The sequence below is a fragment of the Ursus americanus genome, chromosome 6, assembly GCF_024610735.1.
Source record: "Ursus americanus isolate L20-20 chromosome 6, mUrsAme1.1.p, whole genome shotgun sequence".
NCBI lineage: Eukaryota > Metazoa > Chordata > Mammalia > Carnivora > Ursidae > Ursus > Ursus americanus.
In genome coordinates this window covers 25,674,271-25,694,358 of record NC_142132.1, presented here as the reverse complement: position 1 = coordinate 25,694,358, position 20,088 = coordinate 25,674,271, and the positions used below count along the sequence as shown (strand labels likewise).

Below are 20,088 nucleotides of genomic sequence, written 5' to 3'. Positions count from 1 at the left end.
AAAGGAAGAAGCTCTCAGCGGAGGAGCCTAATGCAGGGCTCGATCCCAGGACCCCGGGATCACGCTCTGAGCCGAAGGTAGACGCTTAATGACTGAGCCACCCAGGCGCCCCTAGAGAGATTTTTCTTGATGGATATTAAACCAACTCTAGATTATCCAGAGACGAGTTAGTCATCCAGCTATGTGAATGGAGGGCTCTTTGTTTCCCCTCTTGCTCTGGTCCTCCTCCCTCCTGCTACCACCTTTTGGCCATTTAACTGCTCCTAAGTATTTCTCCACAAGAGGGGAAGGCAGAGATAAGGAACGATGACACTAACAAGTGGGCTTGGTATGGTAGCTCCAGCAAAAGTCTAAGAGGAAGTTGAAACTGACAGAGGAGGTCTCTGGGTAATGTGGTTTTCAATTATTTGTGCTCTAGAAGTACTGAGGCTCAAGTGTGAATGATATCATGGAAAAAATATGGGAGATGATTGTTTGAGATCTCTCGCTTGATATCTTACACTTTGGATATGGAAATGATGACACCGTTACTTTGTTTATATTATGTTGCATCTGAACACAAAACTGATAATATGACCATATCTTGAAAAACTATGCATTTTTAATCTATCAAAAAGCTGTTATCTTCTGGTCTAAGAGAAATGGGACGTTCTATCCCCTCCCTTCTATGACCCCTCAAGTTTTATTTCTTAGTCATTTCCCCCAAATTATTAAAGCTGAAGTCAGCTGTTCTCAATATCCTCTTCCCTGAGAATAACTGGCACTTTTAGGAGTTGCGCTTTGTGTGTGTGTGTGTGTGTGTGTGTGTGTGTGTGTGTTTCCATCTCGTTCTTTTTTTTTTAAAATGTAATATTCATTTCAGGGGTACAGGTCTGTGATTCATCAGTCTTATACAATACACAGCGCTCACCACAACACATACACTCCCCAGTGTCCAACACCCAACCACCCCATCCCCCACCCCCTCCCCTCCAGCAACCCTGTTTGTTTCCTGAGATTAAGAACCCTGACTCTTTCAAACCTCTAGAGAACCACTTAATGCTCGAAAGTGGGGTCTGTCAATCTTTTTCTGTAAAGGGTCAGGTGGTAAATATTTTAGGCTCTGCTGCCTATACAATCTCTTTCATAACTGTTGGACTTTGCTATTGTAGTGCAAAAGCAACCATAGAAAATCCGTAAACAAGGGGACATGGCTGTGTTCCAACAGTACTTTATTTACGGACTCTGAACTTTACATTTCATATTATTTTCATGTGTCATGAAATCTTATTCTTTTGATTCCCCCCCCCCCCCCCACTTAAAAATGTGAAAATCATTCTTAGCTCACAGGCTACATAATAATAGGAGGCAGGCTGGATCGGTTTGTCGACACCTGCTCTAAAGTAAGAATTTCTTGGGATTACTCCCTTCTGCCTGTGGGCGCCAAAAAGTAAGCATCACTAAAGTCTCCCCTCCCACTGCCATCAGCTCTAAGTCAGAGTCTCCCAAAGAGCCTGAACAGCTGTGGGGGCTCTACACCGGAGGTTTGAGCTTTGAAACAACTGATGAGAGTCTGAGGAGCCATTTTGAGCAATGAGGAACTCTTACGGACGGTGTGGTAATGAGAGATCCAAACACCAAGGGCTCCAGAGGCTTTGGGTTTGTCATGGATGCCAATGTGGAGGAGGGGGATGCAGCCATGAACACAAGGCCACCTAAGGAGGATGGAAGAGTTGTGGAGCCAAAGAGGGCTGTCTCAAGAGAAGATTCTCAAAGGCCTGGTGCCCACTTAAGTGTGAAAAAGATTTTTGTTGGTGGCATGAAAGAAGACAACGAAGAACACCAAGACATTTTGAACAGTTTGGGAAAATTGAAGTGATTGAAATCATGACTGACCGAGTCAGTGGCAACAAGAGAGGCTTTGCTTTTGTAATACTGGATGACCATGACTCTGTAGACAAGATTGTCATTCAAAAATCCCATACCGTGAATGGCCCCAACCGTGAAGTAAGGAAAGCCCCGTCTAAGCAAGAGATGGCGAGTGCTTCATCCAGCCAAAGAGGCTGAAGTGGTTCTGGAAACTTCGGTGGTGGTGATGGAGGTGGTTTTGGTGGGAATGACAACTTTGGTCATGGAGGGAACTTCAGTGGCAAGGTAGGCTTTGGTGGCAGTAGTGGTGGGTGGCTATGGCGGCAGTGGGGACGGCTCTAACAGATTCGGTAATGACGGAAGCAACCCTGGAGGTGGCAGAAGGCGTAATGGTTTTGGCAATGACAACAATCAATCTTCAAATTTTAGACCCATGAAAGGAGGAAAGTTTGGAGGCAGGAGCTCTGGCCCCTATGGTGGTGGAGGCCAATACTTCGCCGAACCATGACACCAAGGTAGCTATGGGTTCCAGCAGCAGCAGTAGCTCTGGCGGTGGCAGTGGATTTTCATTATTGCCAGGTAACAAAGCTGAGCAGGACAGGAGGGCCAGGCAAGTGACAGGGTAGCTACAGGTTATAACGGATTTGTGACCTCACCCAAGCACAGTGGTGGCAGGGCCCAGCTGCTACAAAGAAGACAAGTTTTAGATAATACTCGTGTATGGGCAAAAAACTCAAGGACTGGATTTGTGACTAATTGTCTAACAGGTTATTTTAGTTTCTGTTCCATGGAAAGTGTAAAGCATTCCAACAGAGGGTTTTAATGTAGATTTATTTTTTTTGCACCCATGCTGTTGATTGCTAAATTTAATAGTCTGATCATGATGCTGAATGTGTCTTTAAAAAATAAAGTAAGTAAGAATTTCTTATCGCACTCGAGATAAATGAAAAGAGTTAACCAGGTAACTAAATGTGTCAAGCTTTGACCCTGCTCTTCTAGGCAGTGTGGAGGCTAGGGTAATAGGTCTTTCCAACCAACAATGAAAGACTATTAAATAGGGGCAAACTAATATAACCCATTAACCACTGCCACTCCAAGCCGCTTATGAAACTGGCAGACTGGGCTGAGTCACAAGGCCTTAGAATCTAACCCCAGGGACTCAGCGGCTCCCCCAGACTTGTTTAATCTCAAACGGTACTGGAAAATAATGAAAGATTAACTTGGAATCCAAAACACTGTCTGGAACTGGCAGCCTAAGGTAGCTGGAGAAAGCTCCTTTCAGGTAGCTCAGACTTTTCCTGGGTTGTCTGATAATTCCGGGGCACTCTCAGGGGAATCTGGGTCATGTTACAACTACCTTGCAGTCTCCCCTCAAGGTGTTAGAGCTTGTGATTTAAAAGTAGACCAGAAAGATTGAGGTCTCCTTATTAATCTTCATGGTCATTAATGTCCTTATATATTGCTTTTATTTGGGTATTTCTTTCAAAGTACCTTAATCCAGCAGGTGAACAGACTGAACTGTTCTCTCAGCCACCTGCTTTTCCCTAATTCTTGATTCAAAAAGCACAAGAAAAATCTATAGCTCCCCACCACCCGTTTTATTGAGGTATAATTGGCATACAGCACTGTATAAATTTAAGGTGTATAGCATAATGATTTGATTTCAATGTATAGTTTAATTAATTCACTTTAATTTTAATTTTTTATTTTTTTTAAAGATTTTATTTATTTATTTGACAGAGTGAGAGACAGCCAGCAAGAGAGGGAACATAAGCAGGGGGAGTGGGAGAGGAAGAAGCAGGCTCCCAGCAGAGGAGCCCGATGTGGGGCTCGATCCCAGAATGCCGGGATCACGCCCTGAGCCAAAGGCAGATGCCTAACGACTGAGCCACCCAGGTGCCCCTAATTCACTTTAATTTTTAAAAAGATTTTATTTAGTTATTTGTCAGAGAGAGCACAAGCAGGGGGAGAGGCAGGCAGAGGGAGAAGCAGGTTCTCCACTGAGCAAGGAGACTGATGCAGGACTTGATACCAGGACCCTGGGATCATGACCTGAGCCGAAGGCAGATGCTTAACCGACTGAGCTACCTAGGCGCCCCTCTCACTTTAATTTTTAAGCAGTTTTTTATTTACAGAGTAACTGGATAGATAGCACAGAGAGTTCTGTATACCTACCCCACCTCCATCCCCTCCCCCAGTCTCCCTGGTAACCTCTTGCATTAGTGTAGTGCACTTCTCACAATTCATGAACCAATACGGATACATCAAGTTCATTCTCTGTATTTTAAAGTTCTACAGTTTTTGACTGACCCAAACTAACATGTGTGCACCTTGCAGTTTCATACAAAATAGTTTTGTCACTCTAAACAGCCTAATGTCACCTATTCATCCATCCCTCCACTCTCCCCTGGGAGTTCTGGCAACCACTAATCTTTTACTTGTAGATATTTTTACTAATTTCTATAGTTTGCCTTTTTAAAAATGTCATATAGTTGAAAACAGAGAGTATGGATCCTTTTTCAGACAGACTTTCACTTAGCAATATGCATTTAAGTTTCCTCTCCCTTTGCCCCTCCCCCTCCTAAAATACACACACACACACACACACACACACACACACACACACACCCTCCTAAAACTCAGCAATAAGAACACAAACAGCCCAGTTAAAACTGGGCAAAAGACACCTCACCAATGAAGATGCACAGATAAGCATATGAAAGATCATCAACATCTTAGGGAACTAAAATTTAAAACAATGAAATGTCACTTTGTGGCTTGATAGCCCCTTTAAAAAATTTTTTTTTCATTTCTTTTTATCAGGAAATAATACCCTATTATATAGATGTACCACAGTTTCTTTATTCATTCACCTACTGTAAGACAACTCAGTTGCTTCCAATTTTTGGTAATTATGAATAAAACTGCTATAAGCATTCACGTGCAGGATTCTGTATGGACACAAATTTTCATCTAATTGGGTAGATTAGAGTGATTGCTGCATCACACAGTTTAGTAAGATTACATTTAGCTTTGTTAGAAACTGCACACTGTCGGGGCGCCTGGGTGGCACAGCGGTTAAGCATCTGCCTTCGGCTCAGGGCGTGATCCCAGCGTTCTGGGATCGAGCCCCACATCAGGCTCCTCCGCTAGGAGCCTGCTTCTTCCTCTCCCACTCCCCTGCTTGTGTTCCCTCTCTCGCTGGCTGTCTCTATCTCTGTCGAATAAATAAATAAAATCTTAAAAAAAAAAAAAGAAACTGCACACTGTCTTCCGAAGTGGTTGTACTATTGCATTCCCACGGGCAATGAATAGGAGTTCCTGTTGCTCTTCCTCCTTGCAGGCATTTGGTATTACCAGTTTTTTGGATTTTAACCATTCTGGTAGGTACGTAGTGACATTTCATTGTTTTAATTTTTAGTTCCCTAAGATGTTGATGATCTTTCATATGCTTATCTGTGCATCTTCATTGGTGAGGAGTCTTTTGCCCAGTTTTAACTGGGTTGTTTGTGTTCTTATTGTTGAGTTTTAGGAGGGGTGTGTGTGTGTGTGTGTGTGTGTATTTTAGGAGGGGGAGGGGCAAAGGGAGAGGGAGAGAGAATCTTAAGCAGGCTCCATGTTCAGTGTGGAGCCCGACGAGGGGCTTGATCTCACAACACTGAGATCATGACCTGAGCCAAAAATCAAGTGTTGGATACTTAACCAACTGAGCCTCCCAGGCACCCCTCTTTGTATATTTTAGATACAAGTACTTTATCCCATGTGTGTTTTGCAAATATTTTCCCCAGTCTGTGGCTTGTCTCTTCATTTTCTTAACAGTGTCTTTCTCAGAGCAGAAGTTTTAAATTCTAGTGAAGTATATCTTACAAATTTTTGTCCATTTCATTTTGTATTTTTCTAAGCACTGGGGATACAACAGTTGGGAAAACAAAACAAAACAAAAACAACAAAGTCCCTGTCTTTGTGGACATTACATTCCAGGGGGGAGAAGGGTAATAAATAAAAAGATTTCTGATGGTGATGAGTACCAATAAGTCTGATCAAAGAAAAAAAAAAAAAGAAAAATTATAGTGCCAGAAGGGTAGGGATAGGAGGCACAATTTTAAATATAGTAATCAGAGAAGGTCTCAGTGGTAAAGTGACATGTGAGCAGAGATTTGAAGGAGGTGAGGGAATAAGCCATGAGGATATCTAAGGGAAAAGAATCCTAGCACTGCAAATAGCAATGACCAAGGACCAAGCAGTATGCCAGTGTTACAGAAACAGCAAGCAGGCCAGTGTGGCTGGCACCAAGTTAGACAGGGGGAAGACAAGACAGGTAAGACAAGCCAGAAGGCAGGGGGCCTTGTAGGCCACTGTAAGAACTGTGGCTTTATTCTGAGATGGGAAGCTTATGTTTTTTTGTTTTTGTTTTTTAAAGATTTTATTTATTTGTTTGACAGAAAGAGCACAAGCAGGGGGAGCACCAGAGGGAGAGGGAGAAGCAGGCTCCCTGCAGAGCAGGGGGAGCCCTATATAGGACTTGATCCCAGGACCCCAGGATTACGACCTGAGCTGAAAGCAGTTGCCCAACCAACTGAGCCACCCAGGTGCCCGGGAACCTTATATTTTAACAGGATCACTATAGATATAGCGCTGAGAAGAGATTTTAGGGAGGAAAGGCAGAAGCAAGGAGACTAGTGGGGTTGACACGGCAATAATCGATGCACAGTAGCAGTGGGCCGGAAAGAAGTGGTCAGATTCTAGAAATATTCTGAAGGTAGAACTGATGGGATTGGCTGATAGGTCAGAGGTGGGGAGTGAGAAGAAAAGAAGCCAAGGGTGACACCAATGTCTTTGGACGAATGGAATTGTCGTTTACTGAGAAGACTGTAGAAGCAGCAGGCTTGGAGAGGGGTGGATGAAGATAGGAATTTGGTTCTGGACATGTTGAGGATGGAGGGACTTACTAGCTACTGAAGTGGAGATGTCCAATGGGCAGCTACCTACACATGAAACTGAGGTTCAGGGGAGTTTCCGGTTAGAGATAAAGGGGTGGGATTCACCAGCATGTAGGTGGTAATTAATGCCTGGAAATGGGATGAGGTCACTTAAGCCACAACTTAGAGAAGGCAAGCACAGGCCTGAACTCTGGAGCACTCCAACATCTGGAGGGAAACAAGGTTTGGGAAAATAGCAGTGGAGACTGAGAAAGAGTAGCCAGTGAGATATGAGGAAAATTCAAGATAGAATGGTATTCTGGAAAACAGGGGAAGATGATGTTTCAATGACAGCATGACTGACTTCATTAACTGTATGGCTAGGTCAAGTAAGAGGAGGATGGAAAAGCTTAGCAATGTGGAATTCTTGGTGAGCCTGAATGGAGGGTTCAAGAGAAAACAGGAGGAGGAAGTGAGGACAGAGACTTCAAAACTCTTTTACAGAGTTTTGTTTTAAAGAGAAACTGAGGAATAGGACAGTATCTGGATGGGATACACAGCCAGGACAAGAGTTTTTTGTTTCTAAACAAGAGAACCCACAGGCTGTGTGCATGTCGATAGAATGATCCAGTAGAAAGACATATAGGAAGCAAAAGCAGAGGTGAAGTTATTTGAGATGCAAGATGGTTTCTATTGGTAATGAAGTCACCAACATGGCTGACTTTATGGCAGTTCCTTGTCTATGGGCAGAATTGTAGTAAATGCAAACTTTCCATAGAGTTTAATGAAAATAATATGCAGGGTTTTTTTCCTATCCAAGTTCAAGAGACCCCCTGGTTTTAGGCCATGATCATGATAGAGAGTAGCTAAGGTAGGGTGAATGAACTAAGAGGCTGAGTTTGGAGAGCGGTGGATAAAGATAGGAGTATGAGGATACTGAAATCTCTGAGAATTCTGAAACAGTAGTCCTACAGAACATGACAGTGAGCTGGGAGCTAAATCTCAGCCCTTCCTGAAGGAATGCTGCCTGAGCCAGGGAATCCCCGGTACACAAGGCAGCTGCTTCTACTTCTGGACAGTTAAAATGATAGGAGACTTTTTCCTTATTCTGAATTAAAATCTACCACCTAATACTCCCCAAACTGCTCCTCACCCAGTCCTCTAGAACTATTCATGATGAGGCAAAACTCTCTGACTTAACATAGCTCTTGAAGCAACTGAAAACAGTTCCAAGTTTCTTTTCTAGGAAGAACATCTGTCCTTCAACCATTCCTTATGCAACATTATTTCCAGGACCTCCACCACCATCTTGGTTGCCTCTTTGGGATACTCTTGTTGATTTCCTTGTTGATTTCCCTTCTGATGTTCAGTTCACTATGGTAATTAATACTTTATTTTGTCAAGGTGAGGGTGGGCACAACATTGTTACTGAGCAAAAGCAAAACTCATATATAAATTATACAAAGATGTTTCTCTCTCACAATCTGCAGCCTCTTGCTAGCCCTAAATTCATAGTGACTAATGTTATAGCAGTGGAATTACTGACAAGAAAGAACATTACAGTGTTAATATTCCTAACACACTGCAGAAAAAAACTATGAATTAGTGCATCAGAAGGACTACTTACGAGAATATCGGTATTTTCAAAATAATTTCTCCAGTATGGTCTGATTTTTCTCTGTCCACCAATGTCCCATACATTCAGTTTAAAACCTTGTGATTGTACACTTTTGATGTTAAAACCCTGAAACAGAGGCAAAAACACCAAGCTTTATTAAGCTTTGAGATCATAATTCTGACAAAGTTATATTTAACAGCTATGTTATTAATTATGAGGTACTCTGCCAAATGTGATACTGGTAATACTGAAAATAGTGTGCTATGATAAGGAAGAAAGAAATGTGTTTTTACATGTTTACTTCATTTGGGTTTGGAGTCAATATTACTGTCATGGCTAACACGATGCTTTGTCTAATAAGTGTATACACGTGCACACACATACACACACACACAAACTGCCAAGGACACCTGGGAATGAGAATAGTTCTGATAATTAACACAGACTACACCTCCTGATGGATCCTCAAGATGGTAACATTTAACAGAATATTACATTTAACTAACAAAGAAACAGAAGCTGAATCTGAAGACTCAATAGAACAGAACAAATTCTAAGTTTAAAAAGAGGCAAGAGGGGTGCCTGGGTGGTTCAGTTGGTTGAGCATCTGCCTTTGGCCCAGGTCATGATTCCTGGGTCCTGGGTTTGAGCCCCATGTCGGGCTCTCTGCTCCACAGGGAGCCTGCTTCTCCCTCTGCCTGCCGCTCCCCCTGCTTGTGCTCTCTCTCTCTCCCTGTCAAGTAAATAAGTAAAATCTTTAAAAAAAAAAAAAAAAAAAAGGCAAGAGCTACAGCCTGGACGACAGGGTTCTTTAAGAAATTTCTTCATATTGGGGTGCCTGGGTGGCTCAGTCATTAAGCATCTGCCTTCAGCTCAGGGCATGATCCCAGTGTTCTGGGATCGAGCCCCGCATCAGGCTCTTCCGCTGGGAGCCTGCTTCTTCCTCTCCCACTCCCCCTGCTTGTGTTCCCTCTCTTGCTGGCTGTCTCTCTCTCTGTCAAATAAATAATAAATAAAATCTTAAAAAGAAAGAAAGAAAGAAAGAAAGAAAGAAAGAAAGAAAGAAAGAAAGAAAGAAATCCTCTAAAATATGATATTAAAAAAAAAAGAAATTTCTTCATATGGATTAATCAGGAAAAGGAGGGAGCTGAAGTCACGACACTACGGGAGAAGCTGGTTTGTAACTGGACTCTTAGCCCTGTGAGGAAGGGATGACCTGGAACAGCATGTCCAAACGCTGAAGTGGGGCCCTCACTTATAGACAGTAATGCAAATAAACAAGCAGGCTTTGGAAACTGTTCTTTTATAAGCATTTCTGATGAAAAGAAAGTATTCATTTTCAGGACAGTGACTCAAGGTGGAACTTTGAGGAAGGTGAGCAAATCAGGGGCAGGTGCAACTATGAGCTGAGAGTTGGTGTGCAGAGAAACAAATTAACAAGACCTCTGGGGTTTGGAGAGAAGGCATTTCATGAGTAATAATTAAAAAATAAATCTTTTTCTGAGAACGATATAGTGAAATCAGGACTTGAAAAATCCAATCAACAGCTTGCTACCACAGAAGTGACATTTCATCCAGGATAACGGGAGTGAAGTGGGCCTGGGGATGCCTCCATAAACATTTGTCTCGTCTGGCAGCCTGCCAATACTACTTGCCTCGTGCAGAAGGACAAGGCACAGCGTGACAGTGTAGGAACGCTGCCACCCATTTGCCACTGAGGATAAACAGACTCTAGGGGATACCTGGGGATGATGCTGACTATAGCTCCTGTAAGACACCAATGACTGTATAAATTAGAAGTTTAAGAACTCTGAAGGGAAGTGGCTTAAGCTTATTGTAAAAGACAGCTTCATTCTGACTCATTGACAAAACCACTTCTGTGTGCTTAAAAATTCTACATTAACTACAATATTAAATGTCAAAGCCAGTAATGTCAAATCTTCCTGGAATGAAGCAGGAGATAAACGAGAGTAACTCCTGGAATTTGACCATATGTACCAACTGCCTTAAAATTCTGTAAGTCATCAAAAAAAATTTTATAAGTCATCAAAAGAAAAAAAAATTCTATTAAGTCATCCGACCAACAAATCTAAGAAATTATTCTAAGGAAATAATAATGGGTACAAACATTTAGAGATGGGTATTACCTAAGTATATACATATATAATGTAGAAAGATGTTCAAGATGTATTATTCAGTGAAAATGATATGGTATATTCTTATGAGTCATTTATATTTTTTTAAAGATTTTATTTATTTATTTATTTATTTGAGAGAGAGAGCAGAGTGAGTGAGAGAGAACACGAGTGGGGGGAAGGGGCAGAAGGAGAGGGAGAAGCAGGCCCCCCGCTGAGCAGGGAGCCAATTGTGGGACTTGATCCCAGGACCCTGGGATCATGTGAGTTGAAGGCAGATGATTAACTGACTGAGCCACCTAGGTGCCTTGTCATTTTTATTTTTTATTTTAAACATACTCATCATGGGGTGCCTGGGTGACTCAGTCAGTAGAGCATGCGACTCTTGATCCCAGGGTTGTAACTTCGAGCCCCATGTGGGGTACAGAGATTAATTAAAAACAGTATCTTTAAGGGGCGCGTGGGTGGTTCAGTCGGTTGGGCATCTGACTCTTGGTTTTGGCTGGGGTCGTGATCTCAGGGTGGTGAGGTCCAGCCTGCCGCTGGGCTCCGTGTTCAGTGCAGAGTCTGCTTGAGATTCTTTCCCCTTCCTCTCCCCCCCCCCTGCTTCTCCCTCTGCTCATGCTCTCTCTCTAAAATAAATAAAATCTTTAAAAAGTAAATAAATCTTTAAATATACCCATCATATACATGCATAGAAAAAAAAGATACATTCTTAAATGTTAACAGTGGTTATGTCTGGGCATTGTAGGTGATTTCTAGTTTTGCAATTTTACTTATATTTTGTAAATTTACTATAATGAGCGCCTATTACTTTTTCTTTTTTTTTTTAAAGACTTTATTCATTTGAGAGAGAGAAAGAGTGAGAGAGTGCGTGCGCACAAGCAAGGGGAGCAGCAGGCAGAGGGAGAGGGAGAAGAAGCCCCTAGCTGAGCAGACAGCCCAACATGGGGCTTGATCCCAGGACCCTGGGATCATGACCCAAGCCGAAGGCAGATGCCCAACCAACTGAGCCACCCTGGTACCCCTACTTTTTCTAATATAAAACAAAAACACAATGAAAACTTGTTTTTTTTTAATCTTGTTAAAGATTTTATTTTTAAGTAATCTCTACACCCAAAGTGGGGCTCAAACTCACAACCCTGAGATCAAGAGTCACATGTTCTTCTGACTGAGTCAGCCAGGCACCCCGAAATCTTGTTTTTAAAGAATAAATATGGGGCATCTGGGGGGCTCAGTTGGTTAAGCGCCCAACTCTTGATCTCAGCTCAGGTCTTGATCTCAGGGCTGTGAATTTAAGCCCCACGTTGGGTTCCTTGCTGGGTGTGCAGCCTACTTAAAAGTAACAAGAAAAAGGGGTGCTTGGGTGCCTCAGTTGGTTAAGCGTTGGACTCCTGATCTGGCCTCCTGTTGGGCTCTGCACTCAGTGCGCAGTTTAGATTCTCGCCCTCTGCCCCTCCCCCGGCTCATGTCTCTCAAATAAATTTTTTAAAAAATATGAAAACTTGACATTATATAATAACAAAGTCACCTATAACATATCAAATAAAGCCTGAATATTAGAATTGGAACTTTGAGTCCATAACTTAAGAGTTCATTTCCATGTTCACAGTGCTGGACGCCCTCATTTTAGTGGTACTCTTAAGAGATACAGCTTACCGCTAATACTCAATTAAAAAGAAAAAAAACCCTAGACTTTTCTTTTTCTGGCAGAAATCCTGACACAGTAATATGTGTTTTTAGGCCTTCTAGGCTAGACTACTGTAATTTGCTCCTCCTTAGGCTATACATTAAATTTGTTCAGAAGCTGTAAAATTGCTCATTTGGTAGCAACTGAAATGACTTTTCTGCAGAAAGTTGCAGATCAGTAAGACTCACAAGCTGTGAAGTACACACACCAGCACAGCCATTCAAACCTGACACCAAACTTACATCACAGTACAGGGTGGGAAACGCTTGAAAAACTCTGCTTTTGCTAAAACCTCTAATGCTCAAACACTTTAAAGTGACTAAGACCAACGGGGCTGTCCTCTAGTTAGGAAACCCAATGGGCTGGTCAAAGGTCAAGCTTTCTCAGGATTTCCTACAGGGAAGGGGGTCTAAAGGAGGAGGGTTGTTCCACTTAGGATTTGTCTTTCTTCCACACTGGCAGCACCACTGTTGTCTTATCCTTCGTATTTTGCTTGCTTAGCCTTAGGAAAGAGACTGGATTAAAAAAGAGGTAATTTTTAATTAAAAAAAATGATACATATTTGTATTTATTAGGTCTGAAAAATACACACGAAAATATTAACAGTAGTTTTTCTCACAGTACTCTGGCTTTTTCTTTTATATTCTCTCTGTATTTTCTTTTTTTTTTTTTTTAAAGATTTTATTTATTTGAGAGAGCACGCATACACAAGCATGGGGAGAGGCAGAGGGAGAGGGAGAAGCGGGCTCCCTGTGGGGCTTGATCCCAGGATCCTGGGATCATGACCTGAGCCAAAGGCAGAAGCTTAACAGACTAAGCCACCCAGGTGCCCCTCTCTCTGTATTTTCTATACATATTAATTTCATTATGAGATGATTAAGCTAGTTTTTTCAAAGTAATCACTTAGAGCTAAGGGAGTTGATTGTGTCTTGATAATATAGATGCTTATTTATTTTTTAAAAAATATTTTATTTATTTGAGTGGGGGGAGAAAGAGAGAGAGAGCACAAGTGGGGTAAAGGGCAGAGGGAGAAGCAGACTCCCTGCTGAGCAGAAAGCCCGATTCAGGGCTTGATCCTGGGAGTCCAGGATCATGACCTCAGCTGGAGACAGACACTTAACTGACTGAGCCACCCAGGAGCCCCTATACATGCTTATTTTAAATGATTTATTTAAAAATTGGAAAAATATACATAACATAGAATTTACCATTTTTGAGTGTAGAGTTCAGTAGTACTAAGTGCATTCACAATGTTGTGCAACCATCACACCAGCCATACACAGAACTTTTTTCATCTTACAACACTGACTCTCTGTGCCCATTAAGCAATAACCCCTCCAATCCCCTCTGTCTCCAGGCCCTGGTAACCACTATTCTACTTTCTGTTTCTATGAATTTGACTACTTTAAATACCTCGTACCTATGGAATCTCTTGGTATGTTTTTGAAATCTTAGATTATTTTTAAATTGTATAGACTTTTCTCAGTAACAAAACTTGAGGGTAGACAAAATTGTATTTCCCACTTGCCTTCCATATTGCTATGATTACTTTCCATATGTCACACAAGCACCTGGGGCCAGGGCAGTGCTCACCTGTGTAGGTGTAATGTGGCTGATGTCTTCAGATGCAAGCTGCTTCAGAAGAGTGGTCTTGCCAGCATTATCCAAACCCAGGAGAAGGATTCTCACCTCCTGGTCTGGTGCACTTTTCAATTTGCGCAAAATTGAGAGCAAGCCCTTAAACAACCATGAAGAAGAGAGATTACTTTTGGGGCACTGACTTTGATATTAGTAGATATCAGAATATCTTCTCCTCCTTGAAAAAAGTTCTTGGTTGTGGAGTGCTCACAGTATTATTTTCCAGTTCAATGTCATTTATTCCATTTGCTTCCTCCTTCTAAGTTTTGGCAGAAGTACTTCAGCAAATTCAGCAACTCAATCAATAGCATGACTTATTCCTGTTCCTCCTATTAATTCAATTTAGCAGTCACCCCACATCTTCTGGGAGTGTGAACTACTACTCAATTCATGTTCCTAAAGCCCTTCGTACACACTTAGGGCACACATCATATCGGACTGTAGGTAATTGGTTTTTGTGTTCTTCTCCTAGAGTGAAGTTTCTTTAGGTAAGGGTTACAGTTTCGGTCTCCCACAATGCCTGGCACTTACTGGACAGACATTAGATAATAGATGTTGAATTAAATACAATTATCCACCCAAGTAAGTGCCAGAATTTACTGTGCTACACACACACACACGCACACTCCAAAACAAAAAGTTGTATAAAATTGTTTAAGACTTTATTTCAGTTTACACTTAAGACTTCAGCATTCAAAATACTCTATCATCTAAAAAAACCCCAAAACTATTTCCATCTAATTTTCACAAGACCTTATAGGATAGTGCATGGCATAAATTATGTTTTTCAGATGAAGAATCTGATACAACAGAAAGGTGAGAACATTGTCAAAGTCGGTCATGAAGAATAAAAACGATCACAATTTAACCAGGGTATTTTTGACTAGTAATTTAATATAATATTTGTTTCTTGTTTTTATTATTTTTTTAATGGCTAGAAATAAACCATATCGCTTTTAGCTATGAACATAAGAAAAATCGTATAAGATAGTTATTTGTTCTGTCCTGCAGCTGACAGTCTTGTCCCAATGAGGCATGAGTTACAACAAGAATCAAAGAATTCCAGAGTTTAAAGGGCATATAATCTAATCTCCCAGCCCAAGCAGAAATTCCTTCAAGCTGAGTCTTAGAATTACATAAAATGGTTATATTTTCTTTTTATCCTTATTGCACCAGGCAATAATTCAAACCAGCCTGTTCACTAAGATCAAATAACCATTCTGTGAAATAATTCTCAACAACTGAGTCTTTGGACGATGATATGCAAATACGCATAATTATTAAGAATTCCTTTCTGCCTCAGAGACTCTTTGTTTACCACTTCTAGTATTCTGTATTTGCACTGACTTGCTAAGGATTACATGAACCTCTCTGTGCCTCAGTTTTTTCCAGCAATAAGATGGAAGATTTAGTTTAAGACAGAAAGACAAATTCTATACCAAAAGATTTAGGGAAGAGTGATTGAATAGATTTCAAACAAACAAAAAGACGGGCAGGTCTTCTTTTCTCCCCCCCACCTTTGGCATGACATTTTTCTTTTGTTTTTATCTTATCTGGCCTTGAATACTTTGACACCATTCTTTTTTTAAACTATATTTATGAGAAGTCTCCCTGGCTTCTATTAGCTACATTGCAATCACTCATTTATAATACCACCTTTCAGAACAGTTAAAATTAGAATTCTGAGATCCTCGGGGGACTGGTAATATAAAAAGGCTAGAACAGGGAAAACACATTGTACTACTCATTCTGAGTTCTTGATTAGATGTCCTCATTACCTCTTCCAATAAAATTCTAAAATAACTGGAATTTATCACATCAGTACATGAAACAACAGTACAGGTAAAATTCTCATGCATTATCTCTGACTGTAGAAATCATGAAAGATGTTTCTATAAAATATTTTCAAGGTTCAAAATGAATGTTTTAGGTTTTTCTTCACATGTCTCGTCTTTTAAAACAAATCTGTAAATAAAAATACTGTTTTGTGCAGGCTGAGACTTTTTACACACTCATTATATTTAAAATTGAACAATGAAGAGAAAGTAATTTCTATCCATCTTAAAAGGAGAGAAGCAAAGCACAGAAGAGAAAAACATTCTAACTATATCTAAACTTTATTAACCTAAAGGTATCAAAAAATGATACTTCTACATCTCTAATGAGTGATTTTCCTTATCAGGAAACAATAAGTTCATATGCTTCACCTTTAAGTGAAATTACAGTGAAATGGAAAGTCCAGCTACTATTTTCTTCTATCAAAATGATAAATGACATCTGAAGCATGGTCTAGGGAAGGCAAATGCAAATACAGTACAGCATCATCTTAACCCAACTACCGAGGACAGGGGATCACGGGATTATCAGGGTTTGCTAAATAGGGAAGAGGATATTTATAGATATCAGAGTTCTGCCTGAAAGGTACAAAGTAAGCTGATTTAAGAGGCTGGAGGAAAGAAGCAGAATAAGTCCATGTTTCTAAACATAAGTGTCCATACTTTATTTTAAATGTCAGATGAAGGGAGACAGCCGTTAGAAGTTAATTTTATTATGGGGCTGAGTTTTGCAGTATAAATACAAGGAAATGAATTTTTAAAGTGCATTTTTGGTTAAAATGCCTATTCCTTCCTTCCTTGATTCACATTAAATATCCACAATGTGATCCAGGTACAACAGTGAGCAAAACAGACATGATTTCTATGTAGGATTTGTACTCCTTTGACATTAAAGGCAATCTAAGAAATCAGAACTTCAGTTAATTGCATAAAGTCTATTATCGGCATGTGTGCATTTAAGTTATCTGCACCCTGGTGGACAGAAGTGGTCTGACTCAGTCATAAAACATCTAAACAAACTTTCTACAGGCAAATTATGAAGAGATGTGCTATTGACTACAGATATTTTATCTGCCTCAAAATCAGCTTAAACTCAACTACTGGCAGAGGCATGGTGCACTGACCTAAAATGATACAAACTAGGTCATTCAGAGAAACTGGGGTGGTGGACGGTGCGAGAGGAATGTGATGGTGGACGGAAAGTGTATGTGGCTGTGAGGAGCAGTTAAGATTTAAATATTAAAATTAGTAAGCCGACTGTCAAGTACATGCACTCCCCATAACTAGCTTAAATGGAACTGACTCAATGTATCTTTTCCTCTTTAACAAAAAATGTATGCTGCTCAGGGAGACCTTATTAACTTCCAAGAATTCCTATAGCTTTGACAGGGAGAACCTCACCCAAGGTTCTTCTTTCTCCTCATTTCTCTACTAAATAAATACAATGTTTCCTGAGGAACAAAATATGGGTATTTCCTCAGGAAGAGTGGGTTCCCACCTCACCAGAGTCCTAACAAAAACATTGGGGGTCGGAAGCGCCTGGCTGGCTCAGTCAGTAGAGCATGCAACTCTTGATCTCTGAATCGTGAGTTCGAGCCCCACATTGTGGGTAGAAATTACTAAAAAAAAGAAAATAAAAAAATAAAGAACAGTATGGGCTTCAGAATTTCATAGACTTGAATTCGCCTTTCTTACATGTGTAACCCTGGACACCTAAAAAATGGGAACAATACTTATACCTTAAGAAAAATGCTATGAAGATAAGTGAGATAACGTATGTAAAATGTAGTGCATAGTAGACACTCAAAGCTGTAGTTGTGTTGGTCTTTCTGTTTTTTAACTTTTCACTGACCATTTTCTGACCAGAAAACACCATTTTAGGAACAGTCGTCAAATGCTGAACATGCTTGCTGACTACCGCTAGGTTCATGTATGTAGAAAGTACTCCATAAATAATTTCTGAGTGGAGGAGTCATCTGTTAAATAGTAGTGATTACTTAATGCACTAACATTACTGTCATCTTAGTATCTCACCAAAGACTTGATATCAAAAGGCCGGGCTAAAATAGCTGACTAAAAGTTCAGAGAAAACATTTGGGTTTTAAAATAAGAAATAAAATTCATTAGTCATAGCTGAACGTTTAAAAAGCAAAAAAAAAAAAAAAAAAAAACAACAACAACCTGGGACTCAGTCTTCAGTTGTACAGTTATCACAGGGATGGGTGGGATACCAGATGCGACACACTTAATCACATCACTGATGGTTTAAATTCTATGTTCCACTTTCAGTTCTAAGAATAGCTCACACTTTTGGAGATTAAAAAAATGTATTTGGGAAACCAGATAAAGAATCCAGAATGATTTGCCCTAATTTCATATTGTTCATTTTAGGAAAAAAGAAAAAGAGAAACAAAATCTGTCTTATCAATGAACACAACAGTTGTATACAATAGTGCTGAAGCACTGTCAATTTGCTGTCTACAGTGTCAAACTGCACCTGGAAACATGAGCCGTGGTTAATTTATTGTGGCCTGTAGTTATAAATTAAACAATCATGAAATTACACAGTCCACTTAATTGATAAACAAACTGGGAAAAGTTAGCCAACTCTCATGCGTTTCTCATTTATGATGACATCTCATTCTCTGTTGGTTTGGCATGCCTTTTTCATTCCAATTCTAGTTATTTTCTGTGTAAATATTTATGTTTGTACTCATTTGTTGAGAAAAACTTAGCCTTTAAATGGACAGCTCATGTATGAATGATTAATAAAAAGAAAACATGTAAAAATCTGTTTAGCCTGAGGTTAATAATACTGCAATGTAGCAAGTGTGAAATGTGATTGGCAACTTCCGATTAAATAATTCTACTTCTTTAACAATCTGACAATGTAAAATCAATTATTTTTCCTATCAAAATTTACTCATAGGATAATCTGGCCAAAGGTGCAGGCATTTTTTTCCCCTTGCAGACATCTAGTCTTTTCTTCATAAATTAATGGACATGGTTCGACATTTCTAAACGTCAAAAAGGACCGCGGTGTGGGGAAGTAACTGTTAAGATTGAGTGCCTGGCTCTGTGCAGTTTGTAAGCGAACCAACCTATTCTAAACGCTTCAAAGTCAATTTTGCTTGGACTTGCTCTAAAACTACTCAATTCCATTTCAATACCCTCCAACTAATTGCACAGAAATCAACAAGGAACAGCGTGTCAACGGTCAAATCTGTCACACATCATAATTTGGGAAAGCTTTAAGTCTGACAGAAAAGCCAATTGACAGCCAGTCCAGTTTTAATTTCCCGTTCTTTTTAGTTTGGAGATCCCAAGGTGAGATTAAGATCTTTGATTCTGGTGTGGTCATATGTAAAAGTTTGCAACAGGTTTGAAATGAAATACTAAGGACCGGGCAGCAAATTTGCCTCCATCAATATGGATTAAGTATTGAAGGGAAAATCGGTCATTAGCAACAACCAGACTTTACAGGACTCTCAGCAAATAAATAACTCGTTGCTGCAGAAGTGAGCTTGCCACGCAGGCACCAAGACGGCGTAAAATCCACCCGGCACCCCTTACAAGCGGTACCTCTTTGTGTGCTGGGATTTACACCCCTCCCCCCAGAGGCCCGCACATCTCGAGCAAGAGGATAGCTAGGCTACCATCTCCCCTGGTACCGCGGGGGAGACCTCAAAGACAGTAGCGCTGACCCTTCTCCCCGCTTCTGGCCGGACCTCGGTGGACCCACTTTCCAGCGGTGCGGGGAGGCCGATTCCCTAGGAAGATCTAAGCCTGCATGCGGAGGCTGCTTTCCGCAGTCACTCGGATCCGCCCTCGCCTCAGTCCCTAGTAATGATGGAGCCCCGGCTCTACCGGGATAGCCACGCAACCTTCCAGCCCCTTCCCCTAGCTTTGGACCCGATGCAAGCCCCGCCTTCCTCCCCAGGCCGGGTCTCCTTCCAAGGGCCCACCTTCGGGGCCCCCCACTGCACCCCGAAACCAATCTAGAACCCAGACATCAGGCTGAGCGCCGTCCCATTCCCTCCTTGGCTTCAAGTGCAGTGCCCCGCCCTGCGCCTGAGGACGGGAGGGGGGTGACCGGCCAGCTCCGGAGGGGCCCGGGCCCCCACACTCACCATCCTCCCGCCGAGTCCCTCCTCCTCCTCCTCCTGCCTCCCCGTTACCAGGGGCAACTGCTGCGGCACCGCCCCCGACGTCCCTCGCACGCACAGCGGAGGAGCAAAGCAGCCGTACGGGGCGGGGTCCAGCTCATCTTTTTCCAAAGTGCGCAAGCGCGCCAAAGTGCCCGCCCACTACGCAGGCGGGCTGCTGGAGCAACTGGAGGCGGCTGCCGGCTGGTGGAGACCCTGCGAATGGTTAAATCTCGCCCACGTGGCCGATGGGTGCCGCC

The 20,088-nt window shown here is 41.4% G+C and overlaps 1 protein-coding gene and 1 pseudogene across 1 annotated transcript in view; one reads left to right on the top strand and one right to left on the bottom strand.

Annotated features, from left to right (window-relative positions):
* ARL3 (ARF like GTPase 3) overlaps positions 1–19,986 on the bottom strand; it is a 35,071-nt gene extending 15,085 nt beyond the window's left edge. Inside the window, exons 1-3 of the mRNA XM_045802996.2 lie at positions 19,814–19,986; positions 13,804–13,947; positions 8,395–8,511 (exon numbers count right to left, since the gene is read on the bottom strand). Of these exons, the coding sequence (XP_045658952.1) occupies positions 8,395–8,511; positions 13,804–13,947; positions 19,814–19,816 (264 nt within the window). The 5' untranslated portion in view covers positions 19,817–19,986. The remainder of the gene's footprint in view (positions 1–8,394; positions 8,512–13,803; positions 13,948–19,813) is intronic.
* LOC123796033 (heterogeneous nuclear ribonucleoprotein A1-like) lies at positions 1,389–2,423 on the top strand (annotated as a pseudogene).
* Positions 19,987–20,088: the final 102 nt, after the last annotated feature.